The sequence below is a fragment of the Cololabis saira genome, chromosome 15 (assembly GCF_033807715.1).
Source record: "Cololabis saira isolate AMF1-May2022 chromosome 15, fColSai1.1, whole genome shotgun sequence".
NCBI lineage: Eukaryota > Metazoa > Chordata > Actinopteri > Beloniformes > Belonidae > Cololabis > Cololabis saira.
In genome coordinates, this window is record NC_084601.1 from 43,474,860 (window position 1) to 43,491,811 (window position 16,952).

Sequence of the window (16,952 nt, forward strand, 5' to 3'; positions counted from 1 at the left end):
TATGTGTCTGTTGTTCAATACAACTGATCAGACCAAGCGCAGACACAAGCTGCTCTGATCCAGACGGTGGAGTTGGAACAAACTGTCACACAATGTCGAGAGAACGAGACAGATTCAGGAAATTTCCATCAGGGGATGAAAATATAAAAAAACAAAAGAAAATGGAAGAGTTTAATGCCTCTCTGAAAGGCACGTTTGATAAATTTGTTACAAAAATCACCGATCCGCCCGGGTCTCAAGCAGCCGTGGGGCCCCGCGTCGAGGCAAGAGATGATGATGAGGCAGGGGAAGGTATCCAGTATTTTGCTCATTGGAGAGTTCAAATTGCGCATATAGACACCTGATCCGACCCGAAAAACCCAAAAATTTCGCGCGCGTGAGCTACGCTTTTATTAGTAACTTTGGTAAGTTTAAGATTTCATAAATAACATCGATGGAGGGGGGCCCAAAAATCACAGTCTGCCTAGTGTAGTCCATTTATTTAATCCGGCTCTGCTCATCATGCTAACTATTACGCTTTTTGAGATATTTAACTATTCTTTTTTTTTTTTTTTTTTTTTTATTTAACCTTTGTTTAACCAGGAAGTCCCATTGAGATACGAGATCTCTTTTGCAAGGGAGACCTAATTATAATTCTAATTATAATGCTAACGAAAATTTGAACGCTTGTTGCTCGGCAACACGATATCGCAGAGAAATCGATCCAACGTTAAAAGACTCGGGACTGTGTGGACTCCAACATACTGAGGTTTCATCACGCTGTCGTTTACAGCTTTTGAGATATTGAAGCCAAATTGTCCCATTCTATCCTATGGGGCTTGTTACCATGGCAACAGAAACCTATGCATTTTTATGGAGGAGAATATGAATAAATCATCTGTAAATGTGGCAGCCACCACCGACACAACCAAAACAACCTTAAACACAACCAGTACCACCCCAAACACAACCTCTACAGCACCAAACAAAAGCAGCAAGAGGGGACGAATGGGCAGTAAGGCATGCCCATATCAACATTTCCTGACATTTTCTAGTTAAAACTGAGAGTTTATACGGCTCCTGAAGGGGTTTGTGACATCACAGACCCGGATCAGAGCTGGTCACATGACCTCCCAGCTCAGCCCAGGGGGTCATGTGACCTGAGATCAGGCTGGTTAGTGAAGGTTTAACGCCTCAACAAACCGCCAAACTGAGTCGGATGATGAAAAGAGGAAAACGTGTCCTGTGAGTCTGAAGTTCAGCCTCATCATCATCATCATCATCATCATCATCATCATCATCATGGTAGTGATGGAAGCCCCCGGGCCCAGGTGCATGCTGGGAGCCTCATCATCATCATGGTAGTGATGGAAGCCCCCGGGCCCAGGTGCATGCTGGGAGCCTCATCATCATCATGGTAGTGATGCAAGCCCCCGGGCCCAGGTGCATGCTGGGACACGGTGACGGATCAGCAGGATTCTCCCTCTGCATTAACGTCGTCGTCTCCTGAAAGGTTAATGGAGCCGGTTCTGCAGCTCCGGGGGTTTTAACGCCGACCCATTATCCTGAATGTCAGCGTTAGCGGAGCGGCGGAGCGGTGGAGCGACAGCGTATCGATAAATATTATCTGTAATCGCTCTGGGAAAGATGCAGCGTGTTCTGATGCAGAATTCAAAAAAGTCTGTCCCCCAGAATCCTCCGGCCGCTGCTTCTACGTTATTTTACTGTTCGTATCGAACGACATTTAACTTTAAATTTAACATCACATTTCTAGTGAGAAGCCGTGCTGCTGTCCGTGGTGCTGAATCTCTGATACACGAGTCGCTCAACTTTATAACGTCAGTGACGTCTAAAACTAAATAAATACAAAAATATAAAATATATAAATATAAAAATATAAAATGTATAAATATAAAATATAAAAATATAAAAATATAAAATATATAAAATATAAAAAAATAAAATATAAAAAAATAAAATAATTCACAGTTTTCACTTGGTTTAAGGTTATTTGTTTGTGTTTAAGTCGGCTATATTTGCATAAGGTAGGATATTTTTTTTGGGCCACCACAAAAACAATAATTAATCCTGCCTTTATCTGGGATTTTAAATATATATATATATATATATATATATATATATATATATATATATATATATATATATATATATATATATATATACCAAAAAAAATATATATAATATATATAATTTTAACTAAAAACCGAGGACCAAAAGGTGTAAACTGAAGCCTAAGTTTATGACGCCTTCCCTTTTCACCAGAAAAAAAAAAAATAAAGGATAATTAGGACTCGGCCGTTATTAGAAGTTAAAGGTAATTGATTGATTTTCTGGCACTCGGCGGATAATTAGGACTTAGAACATTATTAGAAGTTTAACAGTAATTGATTGATTTTCTGGCACCGGGAGCTCGACGGCTGTAACGTTTGTGTTACCGAAGGCTCTTTAGCATTTTACAGTCTATTCCAGAATGATGTCACGTCTCCTCGTACCTGCTGTTAGAAAATAAAATCATTATATTGTGAGTTTTCTAAAGCTGCTGTGTCAGCTGTTCAGGAAAACCTGTTAGGCTGAATCAGCAGCTTCTCCAGAGGAAACTCCCGTCTGCAGGAAACTCTCTCTCCGTCTGCAGGAAACTCTCTCTCTGTCTGCAGGAAACTCTCTCTCCGTCTGCAGGAAACTCTCTCTCCGTCTGCAGGAAACTCTCTCTCCGTCTGCAGGAAACTCTCTCTCCGTCTGCAGGAAACTCTCTCTCCGTCTGCAGGAAACTCTCTCTCCGTCTGCAGGAAACTCTCTCTCCGTCTGCAGGAAACTCTCTCTCCGTCTGCAGGAAACTCTCTCTCCGTCTGCAGGAAACTCTCTCTCCGTCTGCAGGAAACTCTCTCTCCGTCTGCAGGAAACTCTCTCTCCGTCTGCAGGAAACTCTCTCTCCGTCTGCAGGAAACTCTCTCTCCGTCTGCAGGAAACTCTCTCTCCGTCTGCAGGAAACTCTCTCTCCGTCTGCAGGAAACTCTCTCTCCGTCTGCAGGAAACTCTCTCTCCTTCTGCAGGAAACTCTCTCTCCTTCTGCAGGAAACTCTCTCTCCGTCTGCAGGAAACTCTCTCTCCGTCTGCAGGAAACTCTCTCTCCGTCTGCAGGAAACTCTCTCTCCGTCTGCAGGAAACTCTCTCTCCGTCTGCAGGAAACTCTCTCTCCGTCTGCAGGAAACTCTCTCTCCGTCTGCAGGAAACTCTCTCTCCGTCTGCAGGAAACTCTCTCTCCGTCTGCAGGAAACTCTCTCTGCGTCTGCAGGAAACTCTCTCCGTCTGCAGGAAACTCTCTCTCCGTCTGCAGGAAACTCTCTCTCCGTCTGCAGGAAACTCTCTCTCCGTCTGCAGGAAACTCTCTCTCCGTCTGCAGGAAACTCTCTCTCCGTCTGCAGGAAACTCTCTCTCCGTCTGCAGGAAACTCTCTCTCCGTCTCCGGCTCGGCTTATCCGGCCGTCAGGAGGGAAGAGGGATCGATACGACTCGTTACGTCGGAGTGGAGGATGTTCCTCCGTTTTTCCGTTCCTCTGTTTTTCTGCCTGCTTCATTTCATCCAGGACGGTTTCTGTCCGGCGTCCAGGACGGTTTCTGTCCAGGACGGTTTCTGTCCAGGACGGTTTCTGTCCAGGACGGTTTCTGTCCGGCGTGCAGGACGGTTTCTGTCCAGGACGTTTTCTGTCCGGCGTGCAGGACGGTTTCTGTCCGGCATCCAGGACGGTTTCTGTCCAGGACGGTTTCTGTCCGGCGTCCAGGACGGTTTCTGTCCAGGACGGTTTCTGTCCGGCGTCCAGGACGGTTTCTGTCCAGGACGGTTTCTGTCCGGCGTGCAGGACGGTTTCTGTCCGGCGTCCAGGACGGTTTCTGTCCAGGACGGTTTCTGTCCAGGACGGTTTCTGTCCGGCGTCCAGGACGGTTTCTGTCCGGCGTCCAGGACTGTTTCTGTCCGGCGTGCAGGACGGTTTCTGTCCGGCGTGCAGGACGGTTTCTGTCCGGCGTGCAGGACGGTTTCTGTCCGGCGTCCAGGACGGTTTCTGTCCGGCGTGCAGGACGGTTTCTGTCCAGGACGGTTTCTGTCCGGCGTGCAGGACGGTTTCTGTCCGGCGTGCAGGACGGTTTCTGTCCGGCGTGCAGGACGGTTTCTGTCCGGCGTCAGGGACGGTTTCTGTCCGGCGTGGAGGACGGTTTCTGTCCGGCGTGCAGGACGGTTTCTGTCCGGCGTCCAGGACGGTTTCTGTCCAGGACGGTTTCTGTCCGGCGTCAGGGACGGTTTCTGTCCGGCGTGCAGGACGGTTTCTGTCCGGCGTGCAGGACGGTTTCTGTCCGGCGTCAGGGACGGTTTCTGTCCGGCGTGCAGGACGGTTTCTGTCCGGCGTGCAGGACGGTTTCTGTCCGGCGTGCAGGACGGTTTCTGTCCGGCGTGCAGGACGGTTTCTGTCCGGCGTCCAGGACGGTTTCTGTCCGGCGTCCAGGACGGTTTCTGTCCGGCGTCCAGGACGGTTTCTGTCCGGCGTCCAGGACGGTTTCTGTCCGGCGTGCAGGACGGTTTCTGTCCGGCGTCCAGGACGGTTTCTGTCCGGCGTCCAGGACGGTTTCTGTCCGGCGTCTAGGACGGTTTCTGTCCGGCGTCCAGGACGGTTTCTGTCCAGGACGGTTTCTGTCCAGGACGGTTTCTGTCCGGCGTCCAGGACGGTTTCTGTCCGGCGTCCAGGACGGTTTCTGTCCAGGACGGTTTCTGTCCGGCGTCCAGGACGGTTTCTGTCCGGCGTCCAGGACGGTTTCTGTCCGGCGTCCAGGACGGTTTCTGTCCAGGACGGTTTCTGTCCGGCGTCCAGGACGGTTTCTGTCCGGCGTCCAGGACGGTTTCTGTCCGGCGTCCAGGACGGTTTCTGTCCAGGACGGTTTCTGTCCGGCGTCCAGGACGGTTTCTGTCCGGCGTCCAGGACGGTTTCTGTCCGGCGTGCAGGACGGTTTCTGTCCGGCGTCCAGGGCGGTTTCTGTCCGGCGTCCAGGACGGTTTCTGTCCATCGTCCAGGACGGTTTCTGTCCGGCGTCCAGGACGGTTTCTGTCCGGCGTCCAGGACGGTTTCTGTCCGGCGTCCAGGACGGTTTCTGTCCGGCGTCCAGGACGGTTTCTGACCGGCGTCCAGGACGGTTTCTGTCCGGCGTCCAGGACGGTTTCTGTCCATCGTCCAGGACGGTTTCTGTCCAGGACGGTTTCTGTCCGGCGTCCAGGACGGTTTCTGTCCGGCGTCCAGGACGGTTTCTGTCCGGCATCCAGGACGGTTTCTGTCCAGGACGGTTTCTGTCCGGCGTCCAGGACGGTTTCTGTCCAGGACGGTTTCTGTCCGGCGTCCAGGACGGTTTCTGTCCAGGACGGTTTCTGTCCAGGACGGTTTCTGTCCGGCGTCCAGGACGGTTTCTGTCCGGCGTCCAGGACGGTTTCTGTCCAGGACGGTTTCTGTCCAGGACGGTTTCTGTCCGGCGTGCAGGACGGTTTCTGTCCAGGACGGTTTCTGTCCAGGACGGTTTCTGTCCAGGACGGTTTCTGTCCAGGACGGTTTCTGTCCAGGACGGTTTCTGTCCAGGACGGTTTCTGTCCGGCGTCCAGGACGGTTTCTGTCCAGGACGGTTTCTGTCCAGGACGGTTTCTGTCCGGCGTCCAGGACGGTTTCTGTCCAGGACGGTTTCTGTCCAGGACGGTTTCTGTCCAGGACGGTTTCTGTCCAGGACGGTTTCTGTCCAGGACGGTTTCTGTCCGGCGTCCAGGACGGTTTCTGTCCAGGACGGTTTCTGTCCAAGACGGTTTCTGTCCAGCGTCCGGGGATCCAGAGATAAGTTTGTTCTGCTGATCAATAAAGTGGACGGAGCCAGAAACCGCAGGGAGGAATAAAAATAGTCTCCAACTCCTGAACTTCTACCGGCTTTAATGTCAGCAGGAAAACTGTGATGGTGGGAGAGTCGTGGTACGGGTTTTTTTGTTTTATTTTTTAGTTTATTTAGTTTATTTCGAACATGCAAAAAAATAAAAATAAAAAAGACAAGAAAACAAATCCAGGTACATTCCCCCACATAAAGAAAAAAACCAACATCAAAACCCATATTTCAAGTGTTTGAAAAGCAGTGGGAGGAAGTATAAACTTATTTAATCCCACCCCCTTTCCAAAACTAAACATACGTTCTATGTCGAAATTTTGGAGAAAAAAAAGTCGAAATGTCGAGATTAATGTTGAAGTACAATTTCGAGAAAAAGGTCAAAATGTAGAGAAAAAAGTCAAAATGTCGAGGAAATAGTAAAAATGTTGAGATTAAAAAAGGAAAAGGGAAGAAAAAAAGAGGAAAAAATAAGAGAAAAAAAAGAAGAGAAAAAAGGAAAAAAAATAGAAAAAGAGAAAAAAAGGAAAAAAAAGGTCAAACATTTTTGAAAAAGCTCCAGGGAGCCACTAGGGCGGCGGTAAAGAGCCGCGGGTTACCGACCCCTGGTCTAGGAACTACAAGTAAACCTGCACTCTGGGAGCGGAGAGCTCTGCCAGGAACATAAGGCACTATCAGGTCTCGTAAATACTGTGGAGCTAAGCCGTTTTGGGCTTTATATGCAAGTAATAAAATTTTAAATATTGTGATTTTACTGCTGGAGCTGCTTGTTATGTGTTTGTTTGTGTCTCCTGACGTTGTCATGTCAGATATAAATGTATAAATGTGTAAATGTTTTAAACATTCTCCTTAACCTGTTCCCACCCATCCCTGCGGCGTCAGGGCTCGGCCAGCGTGGAGGGAGTTCTGAACAAACTGGTGCTGGAGCAGCTGCAGCTGGCGCCGCTGCAGTGGGGTGAGTTTCTGTTTATTATGGGATGTTATTACTCTGTAACCATGACAACTGCAGTGCACTACAAAAACTCAAAATCTTACCAGGAATTTTTGTCTTATTTCTAGTTAAAATGTCTAATTTTTAGTCAAAAAAATCTCATTACACTTAAAACAAGAATCATCACCAGATAAATAACTTGTTATTTGACAATTTTCACCTGTTTCAAGTAAATTTTCACTTGAAATAAGTAGAAAAATCTGCCAGTGGAACAAGATTTATCTTCTTATTACAAGCAAAACAATCTTGTTCCACTGGCAGATTTTTCTACTTATTTTAAGTGAAAATCTACTTGAAACAGGTGAAAATTGTTGTTTTTTTCCAACGACAATTTGACTTTGTTCTCGATATGTCACCTTTTTTCTCGAAATTTTGAGAAAAATGTCGAGAAAAAAATCAAAATGTCGAGAAAAAAGTCAAATTTCGAGAAAAAAGTCAAAATTTTGTGAAAAAAGTTGAAATGTCGACAAAACTTTGTTTTATCGTTTTATTTGACAATTGTAAACCTGTTAGTAAATTTTACTTTAAAAGTAAATTTTCACTTGAAATAAGTAGAAAAATCTGCCAGTGGAACAAGATTTATCTTCTTATTACAAGAAAAAAAATCTTGTTCCACTGGCAGATTTTTCTACTTATTTTAAGTGAAAATCTACTTGAAACAGGTGAAAATTGTTGTTTTTTCCAGTGACGAGTCTTGTTTTAAGTGTAATGAGATTTTTTTGACTAAAAATTAGACATTTTAACTAGAAATAAGACAAATATTCTCGTTAAGATTTTGAGTTTTTGCAGTGTGGGGTGAGTCCTGCACTATTATGGGACGGGATTCCAGCGTAACCATGACAACTGCAGCCCGGTTCTGCAGCAGGACGTCTGTCCGGATCGTATCATGCATATGCATGTATGATAAACATGTTGTTTTAATCCACTCGGATGGAGGTGACCGAATCCTCCACCGTGGTTTGCTGCATGAATCAGCAGAATCTCTCCCTCGTCAGGTTTTTATTTGCATCTCTAACGACTGGCAGGTTTATTTCTGGAAAGGAACAGAGTGCATTTTGGGAAACGTGTGAATCACGGGGGGAAACTCTCCGTCTCCTGAATCACGTCTGATCAGCAGCCGCTCGTATCTGCCACCGCCGGGCCGGAGCAAAGCACTCTGGGTAATGAGGCTGCGCTGGGTCGTGTGTGGAAGTGAATCTGTTCTGAGACGGAGATAAAGAGGAAACTTTGAGAGTCAATCTTCTGCTGGAGGTTTGCTGGCGGCGCTGATGATGGAGGGATGATAGAGGGATGATTGCGATGTGTCCAGGAGGGATTCAGCGTGATGCCGGCCTGATGGGAGCAGAGCGGTGGTTTGGTTCCCGGGTCTCTAACTATCAGGCTGATTGCAGAACCAACTAGAAAATTTCTGGAAATTTTGACATGGGCATGCCCTACCGCCCATTCGTCCCGTCTTGCTGCTTTGGTTTGGGGCTGTAGTGGTTGTGTTCGGGGTAGGGCTGTGTGATTAATCGATTTTAAATCTAAATCGGATTTATTAATCACAATCGATGTTAAAAAAAGGAAAATCGGAAAATCGATGTTCCTTTTTTGCAGCTGCATTACAGACAGAGCTTGTCTGGAAAATTGTAAATGTTGTCACTTTACTCAAGGAGGATTTACAGGATCTTTCATTTGCACTTCATTCCCAATAGGGAAATTTGCTATTTTTCTTTAAAAATAAAGATAAAATATGTGAAACAATTTATTCCATTGTCTTTTGTAGTTTTACTAAAAAAATCGAAATCGAAAATCGGGTTTTCAGAGAAAAAAAATCTGGATTTTATTTTTGTCCAAAATTGCCCAGCCCTAGTTCGGGTGGTTCTATGTCAGTTTGAGGTGTTTACGGTTGTATTCCATTCATTCCTGTGCTCCCAATAGTTATTAATGGGGCGCTTTTTGGCGTCCCCACGGTAACGCTTTTGACTGAGAAAAGTAATACCCATCGAGGCACGATGGAGACGCATCTAACGGTTTTTTTTCCACCATGGTAAAAAACTCCATCCGAATAAATGGGGCCATGTGGCCTGGATTTTGACAAAAAAATTCGTTAAATCACAGCTTCATGAAATTTGAATATGTTGAAGTCCACAGCGTGCCGAGTCGGGAAACATTTGTACGATGTCTCTACGATAACGTGTTGCCTAGCAACAAGCGTCCAAATTCAAACAGAAATAAAAAAAAAAATGAAAGGTCAATAACGCAAAAACTGTAATACTTGGCATAATGAGGTTGTAGGGTCCTTTAGTGACTATCGGGCCGAGTGTTTGAAAGTTTGAACTATGTCTCTACGATAAAGTTCGGCCGAGCAATAAGCGTCAGAATTTTCGCCTTTTTTTTTTTGCTTTTGCTTTTTGTCATCTAGCGTTGCCACGGTAACACTTTTTACTGAGAAAAGTAATGCCCATCGAAGCACGATGGAGACGCATCCAACGATGTCTGCCATGCATGGGTGCACGTTCCGGTTCGGGCCGTATTAACGGATGAAAAAAAGTGCGGAAAAAAGATCTTGTGATGGAGTTACAGATGAAACCTGATGGAGTTACAGATGAAACCTGATGGAGTTCAACGGTCACCTAATAAAGACAGATCTGGAGGTCGTGACTCCATCAGAGAGATCAGGAAAGGTGAGGAAACCCTTCAGAGGAGTCTGACCCCCGACCTCCGGAGGAGCTGATTAAACTGGTCCTTTAAATGGTTCTCAGGGGGAAAGTGAAAGTGGCTCCAAAATACACTGCAAAACATCAAGTATTTAATAAAGAAACAGCAGCAGAATATATTAAAATACTGTATTTAATGCGTTTGTGGACGGTTATGGTTTAGTTTTGGTTTACTGAGGAACTGAACTGAAAACAGCAGGTTGAACTGAGGACTTTGTTCTCGCCTGGAACGGAGAGACAAACGTTTAGAGAGAAGAGAGATGGAGGGAGGAAGGAGAGGAGAGATGGAGGAAGGAGAGGAGAGGAGAGAGATGGAGGGAGAGAAGAGAGAAGAGAGATGGAGGAGGAAGGGAGGAGAGATGGAGGGAGGAATGAGAGAAGAGAGATGGAGAGGAGGAAAGGTGGGGAACCAGCGGTGAAAGGAGGAGAGATGATTTAATACCCAGCTCTTCTGAACCCACTCTCACTGGTGACACTGACGGTTCAGAGAAACTACAGACGGTTTTCTCTCAGCTCATGAGAGGAACCTGAGGAAATAAAACTCCTCTAAGCCTTTGTGTGGTGGAGAGTTTGATGGATGGAGCTGCCAGACGGGTCAGAACCACCTAGAGTTCTGTTGTGGTGCTGATGAGGAGGAACATCCTGGGACTGGAGACGGAGGGAATGTGTGTTTTTGTCTTGAGATGGGACTAAATGCACATGTGGGTGAAGATGGGAGTAAATGCACATGTGGGTGAAGATGGGAGTAAATGCACCTTTTTTACTTGAGATTGGAGTGAAAGCATGTACAGGTACATTAGGTTTGTCCCCATTAGGATTTTGTTTGAGTTTCTGCCGATCCCGGGTTTTTCCAATCCGATCACTTTTTTTTGGCTCCCGATACAATTCCGATACTTTTTCCCGATTAGATACATTTTGGCAATGAATTAAGTAAATGAATTTGATCATTGGCTGTCGGTTCATGTGTCCATTTCCATTTTGTATCCATTAAGGGCCAAATCCACAAAAGGATTGCGCGGCTTTTGCGGCCGCTAAACCGGTGCAAATGACACAAAAAGAGAGCGTCTAATTCACAAAGCACCCGCAAAGGGGGAATTGCTCCACAAACTGCGCTGCCAAGCAAATAGTGTCATGGTGCGACTGTGCCATTTGCATGCATGCAAATTAGGTAATATTCATACATTCCTTTCTATGCAAATAAGCCTCATTGCAAAAAGCGTCTAATTCACAAAGGCCAGCGCTATTTGCCACACGCAAAAATAGTGGAGCAAATACCGTGTTTTGGAAGCGTCTATTAACTGAGCGCAAACTCACTCCTCAAGGCTGATTTATGGTTCCACGTTACACCAACGCAGAGCCTACGGCGTAGGGTACGTGCGTACCCTACGGCGTAGGCTCTGCGTCGATTTAACGCAGAACCAGAATTCAGGCTTCACTCCCCCTCTGTCTCTGTTTCTCTCTCTCTTCAATATCATCCAAGCCTGTGTGATACTGAATGATATTAAGGGTGAAATCTACAGTCAGACATGACTGTAGACAGTCAGATCAAGTGGGATTCATCCATACAGTAAGGGACTGCTTTATTACAAACAATTCCACCATATAAACATATACATCTAGAATGTGTGTGTTTAACAGCTGACCTGTAGGTGTGTGTAGCAAAACACAGCACAGGAATTACCGTCAGATCCTGATCTGATCCCGATCCGGTGTTAATGAAGTTACCGGTGCTGTGCCTTGTGCGTAAATGCGCACAGCCTCTTAACATTTGGCTCCCCGTGCGCTTCAGGATCGATTTTAAGGTTCTTTTACTAGTTTTTAAGTGTCTTAATGGTCTTGGGCCTTCTTATTTGTCTGCACTACTTTTACCCTATCGACCCTCACGGACCCTGAGGTCCTCCGGTGCCTTTTAACCATACCAAAAGTTAGAACCAGGACACACGGGGAGGCGGCATTCAGTTTTTATGGTCCCCGATTGTGGAACAGCCTCCCGGAGAACCTCAGGGCCGCAGAGACTGTTGATGTTTTTAAAAAGAGGCTCAAGACCCATCTCTTTAATCAGGCTTTTAACTGACTCATTTAACTCTTTTACATTTCTTATGCTCACCCTTATTTTTATTGAATCTTACTGCTCTGTTTTATATTCAGTTTATCCTTTCTTATCGTATTTTATTTTTGTTTAATCTCAATGTTTTATCTAAATATTTTAGTTGTTATTTATGGTCTATTTTATACATTTTACTGTTTTATTATTTTAGTTTTTAATGTCTTACTTTTTAGACATACTTTTAGGATTTTATGTTTGTATGTTTTATGTTTTTTATAAACTCCTTTAATGTATCTTATCCTGTTTTCTTGTAGCTTTTATCTCCAGTGTTTCCTCATGGGGAGCCTCCATGCTGGGAGTGACTCTGGCCTGCAGGGGGTCGTCCTGGGGGTGGTTCTGGCCTGGATGGTGGTGGAGCTCTGCACCACGGCTTCACCGCTGTGGTGTGGACTCCTCTATCCATCCGGGCCGGGATGGTCTCTGTGGAGCCCCCCCCCCCTTGTAGCTGCGGGCTATGAGACCTCCTGGCGTGGACGGCTCCCTGTTACCGTTTCCTCACCTGGATCCTCTGTGCCTAGCTATGTCTACACCATGTGTCTGCGTGCGTGTCTGTGTGTGTAATTTAGGAATTTAGGTGAATTGTAGTGTGCTTTTGTCTGCGGGGAGGGGGGGGGTGGGGCATTAATAAGTTTTATGTTTATTTGTTTTTTCTTGTTTTTTTTTTTTTTCTGTTAAGCACTTTGTGTTTCATTATTTGTAGGAAAAGTGCTATATAAATAAAGTTTGATTTGATTTGATTTGACATTTCATTAGCTTATGTCATACATGTGAAATACTAGAGAAGTACAAATACGTGAAAGTTGAGGCTGTTGTGCTCTCTGCAGTTTTCTTTATGGACCAATCTGTGCTGAAATATGGAGAACACTGGAAACAGCTCCGCTCACTTACTCAGACAAGGGAAAATTGCACTCAGCTGCAAAACTTTTTGCGCCCATAAACTTTGTTCCACAGCTTAACTCCATCACTGAAACACGATGGGTTGGATGTTTGTTCCTACTGTACATGCTGTTGTTTGAAATTACCCCTGAGATTGTGTTTATTTTCTTTTATTTGAAACGACTTCTGGACGTCTTTGTGGCGACTGATGCTGATTCTCTTTGTGCATGATTTGTATAGTTTTGAAGTCGACCAGATCCTTAAATTTGACTGTTTTCTCAGTTTGATGAAGAGTGGGTTTGTTGATCCTCTAAAGGATTACAATTCTTACAATTCTTACAATTCTTATTGCTCTTTGTGGCGACGTTGTCACTGTACGTCTTTTTGTGCTTGGTCTTCAGGTGTGAATAAAGTTTGTCGTTTTGAACGAACTGTTCGTTCCTCCACGCAAACGTTGCATTTGGTTGTTCGGCTGCCTTCGCTTTCAAGTTTCTAGTGTTTCCAAACTTCAGACATGGTCTCTGTTTATCTGAGCGTAGGCTAGCTGTTGTTAGCATAGCCTAGCTGTCGTTAGCTTTCTGTTATCTACGCTTCTTTCCCTCCAGCACAAACGTCTCTTCCAGCCGCCGCCCAAAAGCAATATCTTATAAACACACATCAACTGTCTATATTGTTATTATAAAACGATGTAATAATTAATATATATTAAAAACATTAATAACTAGGTTTGACCCGATACTTTTTTGGCCGATACTCGTCTCCTGAAACAGCTGATTTCATTAGAAGGTTCTTGAATTTGCAGGTAGTTCAGTAAAGATTGGTTTGATTTCCACAACAAAAGCAGAAGTTCAGATCAATAATCAGCTTTTATCTCAAAAATATCCAGAAGAAACATTTAGTCTTATATCAGCTCTGAACATAGAAGAGCAGAAACATTTCGTCTTATATTTAGTGTTATATCAGCATTTCCGGCTGCAGTTGTTGCTGTAAATTGGGAACTCAACCACAACAGTGTTTTCACGGTTTCAGAGTTTGTTAATGTGGAAAAACCTTTTGATTGCAAAAGTTTTGTAGGTGTAGAAACTGTGACAGGCTCACAAACGCGAGGAAAACATTTGTTGTTATAAGAATAAAAGGGGAGAATTTAACAGATGTTTATAAAGTGAACAAGCAGAAACGTGGAGGTTTAAAACTAGTAGAAGTTATTTAAGTCTTTGAAAACTTCTTGCTTTTGTTGGACTTTGTTTGACCTTATTCAGCTGATCTTATTAGAAACTTTCTCAGAAGAAAGTTTAACCTTATTAAAAGGGCTTTAATGTTTGTGTAAACCGGTTCATGTTGGAGGTTTTTGGTGGTTAACGTGGCGTCCCTCAGGGTTCTGTTTTAGGCCCCATCCGGTTCTCACTTCATATGTTCCTTAAACGAGTTTAAAGAGTCTCAAACTTTTGTTAATGTTTATTTACTTCAATTGGACTGATGGATTGTGGAGAAGGTGCATTGTGGGTAATGCTGCTGCCTAACAAAGACCAATAAGGACCAAGTTCAACCGTGAGTTTGGTGATACGCTGGTGACCTTCTTGCATTTTTATACTTTTTAAACACATAAGTGATCCGGAAAAATGAATTTTCGGAACTCTTGAATAAGTTTGGAATTTTAAATTATTTAAACGGTTTGAACTGTGCTATCGAGGATTTTTTGTGCCAAAATTAAATAAATAAAATGAAATATATCATTAATTAATTAAATGTGTCATTAATTAATTAAAATAAGAATGAAATATGTCATTCATTAATTAAAATACAATTCATTTTAAGTAAGAATATATAATTATTATTTCAGCATTTAATTAATTAATGACACATTTAATTAATGATTTCGTGTTGCTGAATCATGAAATGTAAATGTAAAACACAAAATCATTGATTAAATGTGTCATTAATTAATTAAATGCTGAAATAATAAATATATATTTTTACTCAAAATGAATTGTATTTTAATTAATTAATGACATATTTCATTCTAATTTTAATTAATTAATAACTCATTTAATTAATTAATGATATATTTAATTCCCAATTTAATTGATTAATGATGTATTTTTTATTTATTTAATTTTGGCACAAAAAATCCTCCATAATTCCATATATATATATATATATATATATATATATTTATTTTTATTTTTTTTATTTTATTCTTTATTTTCATTCAAAAAACAAAACAATTCAATACAAACACAAATACAAATGTTCCTAACTTATGAATGAAAAGGGAGCAGAAAGAAGAAGAATCTTATCTGATCATGCATATATACATGTGTGTGTGTGTGTAATGTGAGATTTATCCGTTTGTATGTTTCTATTCCTGCAGACGTATAAACAGATCGCTCTCATCTCCTCCTCATCATCCTCCGTCCGGGCTCTGATAGGTTTAAATCTTTACTGAGCAGCGAGGCCCGTTTATGTGAGTGATGTTTGCTCTGAGCCGCCGTGAAGCTCCACGGGGAGGAATAACGCTGATTTATCTGTTTGTTGTTCTGCTGTCGCTGCTGCTGCTCCGTCAGTTAAAGCTCTGCTGCTGACGCCGCGGCTACGGTAGCAGGAGGACCGGAGGACTGAAAACTCTCCGGTTTCTCCGGGGATTTACCGAGCTAGCGGTGCTACGCTAGCAGGAGCACCGGCCTCTCTGACACTCTCCGGTTTCTCCGGTGATTTAGCGAGCTAGCGGCGCTACGGTAGCAGGAGGACCAGCCTTTCTGAGACTCTCCGGTTTCTCCGGTGATTTAGCGAGCTAGCGCTACGGTAGCAGGAGGACTGGCCTCTCTGACACTCTCCGGTTTCTCCGGTGATTTAGCGAGCTAGCGGCGCTACGGTAGCAGGAGGACCAGCCTCTCTGACACTCTCCGGTTTCTCCGGTGATTTAGCGAGCTAGCGGTGCTACGGTAGCAGGAGGACCAGCCTTTCTGAGACTCTCCGGTTTCTCCGGTGATTTAGCGAGCTAGCGCTACGGTAGCAGGAGGACTGGCCTCTCTGAGACTCTCCGGTTTCTCCGGTGATTTACCGAGCTAGCGGTGCTACGGTAGCAGGAGGACCGGCCTCTCTGAGACTCTCCGGTTTCTCCGGTGATTTAGCGAGCTAGCGGTGCTACGGTAGCAGGAGGATCGGTCTCTCTGAGACTCTCCGGTTTCTCCGGTGATTTACCGAGGCAGCGCTATGCTAGCAGGAGGACCAGCCTCTCTGAGTCTCTCCGGTTTCTCCGGTGATTTAGCGAGCTAGCGCTACGGTAGCAGGAGGACCGGCCTCTCTGAGACTCTCCGGTTTCTCCGGTGATTTACCGAGCTAGCGCTACGGTAGCAGGAGGACCGGCCTCTCTGGGACTCTCCTTAGGTTTTACATCCCTTTATTTCTAATTATTGTACCAAAGAAAACCAACAGCAACTAGATATAAATAAAAAGGAACACTTCAGGTACCGTGGAGTTAGTTTATAAAACTGAGGTGTTCGGTTAAAACGAGATATTTTGATGAGCTTAGCTGATAGCACAATGGAATGTGCTATCAAAACAGACATTTATCTTAATTTATCGTTTGTTTTGGGATGAAACATGTTCCTGTGATTCTCTCTTGATAGCAGGTGTCACTTTATAACCATTTTAAGATAAATAAATAAAAGCTTTTGTGGTTGTAGCTATGGGTTGTAGCTGCTGCCTAGACGACTTTATTTTTGGAAGTACGGACCAGATTTATGTCAATTTGGGGACAAAAATACGCTACAAGTGTTCCTTTTTACTAATACAAAGTTTTATAAATAATAGAATGATTTAAATTTAGATACAAAACAAGTAAAAACTAGGCTTTTTCCATTGATGTGAACGAGAGAGACGAATGTTTGCTCCAACCAGATAAACCTGTTTCTTATCGGTCGGTCAGGAACCAATCAGAAGCTGATAAAGGGTCAATCCTGCTTTAATTTCACAAGTTCCTTCATTATTAGAAGCAGTTTCTGAGATATAGTCATGTTTTTTTAAGGCTGGCTGTTCGTTTGCTGGAATCTGAAAAACGGTCCTCATTAGAGACGGTTAATGTTTCTCAACCAGTAAATTACCCCATTATGAAACCGGGCCACGTGGGATTACCATGACAAAAGACTGTTACACAAAGCGTTATTAAAATGTTTTTACCACATGAAAACGGCTTCTGCTTTGGCTGCTTTCCCCGGTTTGCTTTAATGTGGAAATGAGAGTAAAGAGAGGAGCGGCTGCTCTGATTGCCTTTTCCAGCCTTTTCTTCTTCTTCTCTGCGGCCGGCGCGGTGGTGGAGTTAGCACATTTAACAGGCTCGCGGCGTCGCTTTATGGGGGCATTTATCACGGCCGGAGAACAA

At 44.1% G+C, this 16,952-nt stretch overlaps 1 protein-coding gene across 1 annotated transcript in view; it reads left to right on the forward strand.

The window, feature by feature from the left end:
• The window catches only part of LOC133460965 (trafficking protein particle complex subunit 9-like), a 162,012-nt gene that overhangs the window by 130,826 nt on the left and 14,234 nt on the right, over nt 1-16,952 (forward strand). Inside the window, exon 22 of the mRNA XM_061741675.1 lies at nt 6,763-6,853. Coding sequence (XP_061597659.1) covers nt 6,763-6,853 — 91 coding nt within the window. The remainder of the gene's footprint in view (nt 1-6,762; nt 6,854-16,952) is intronic.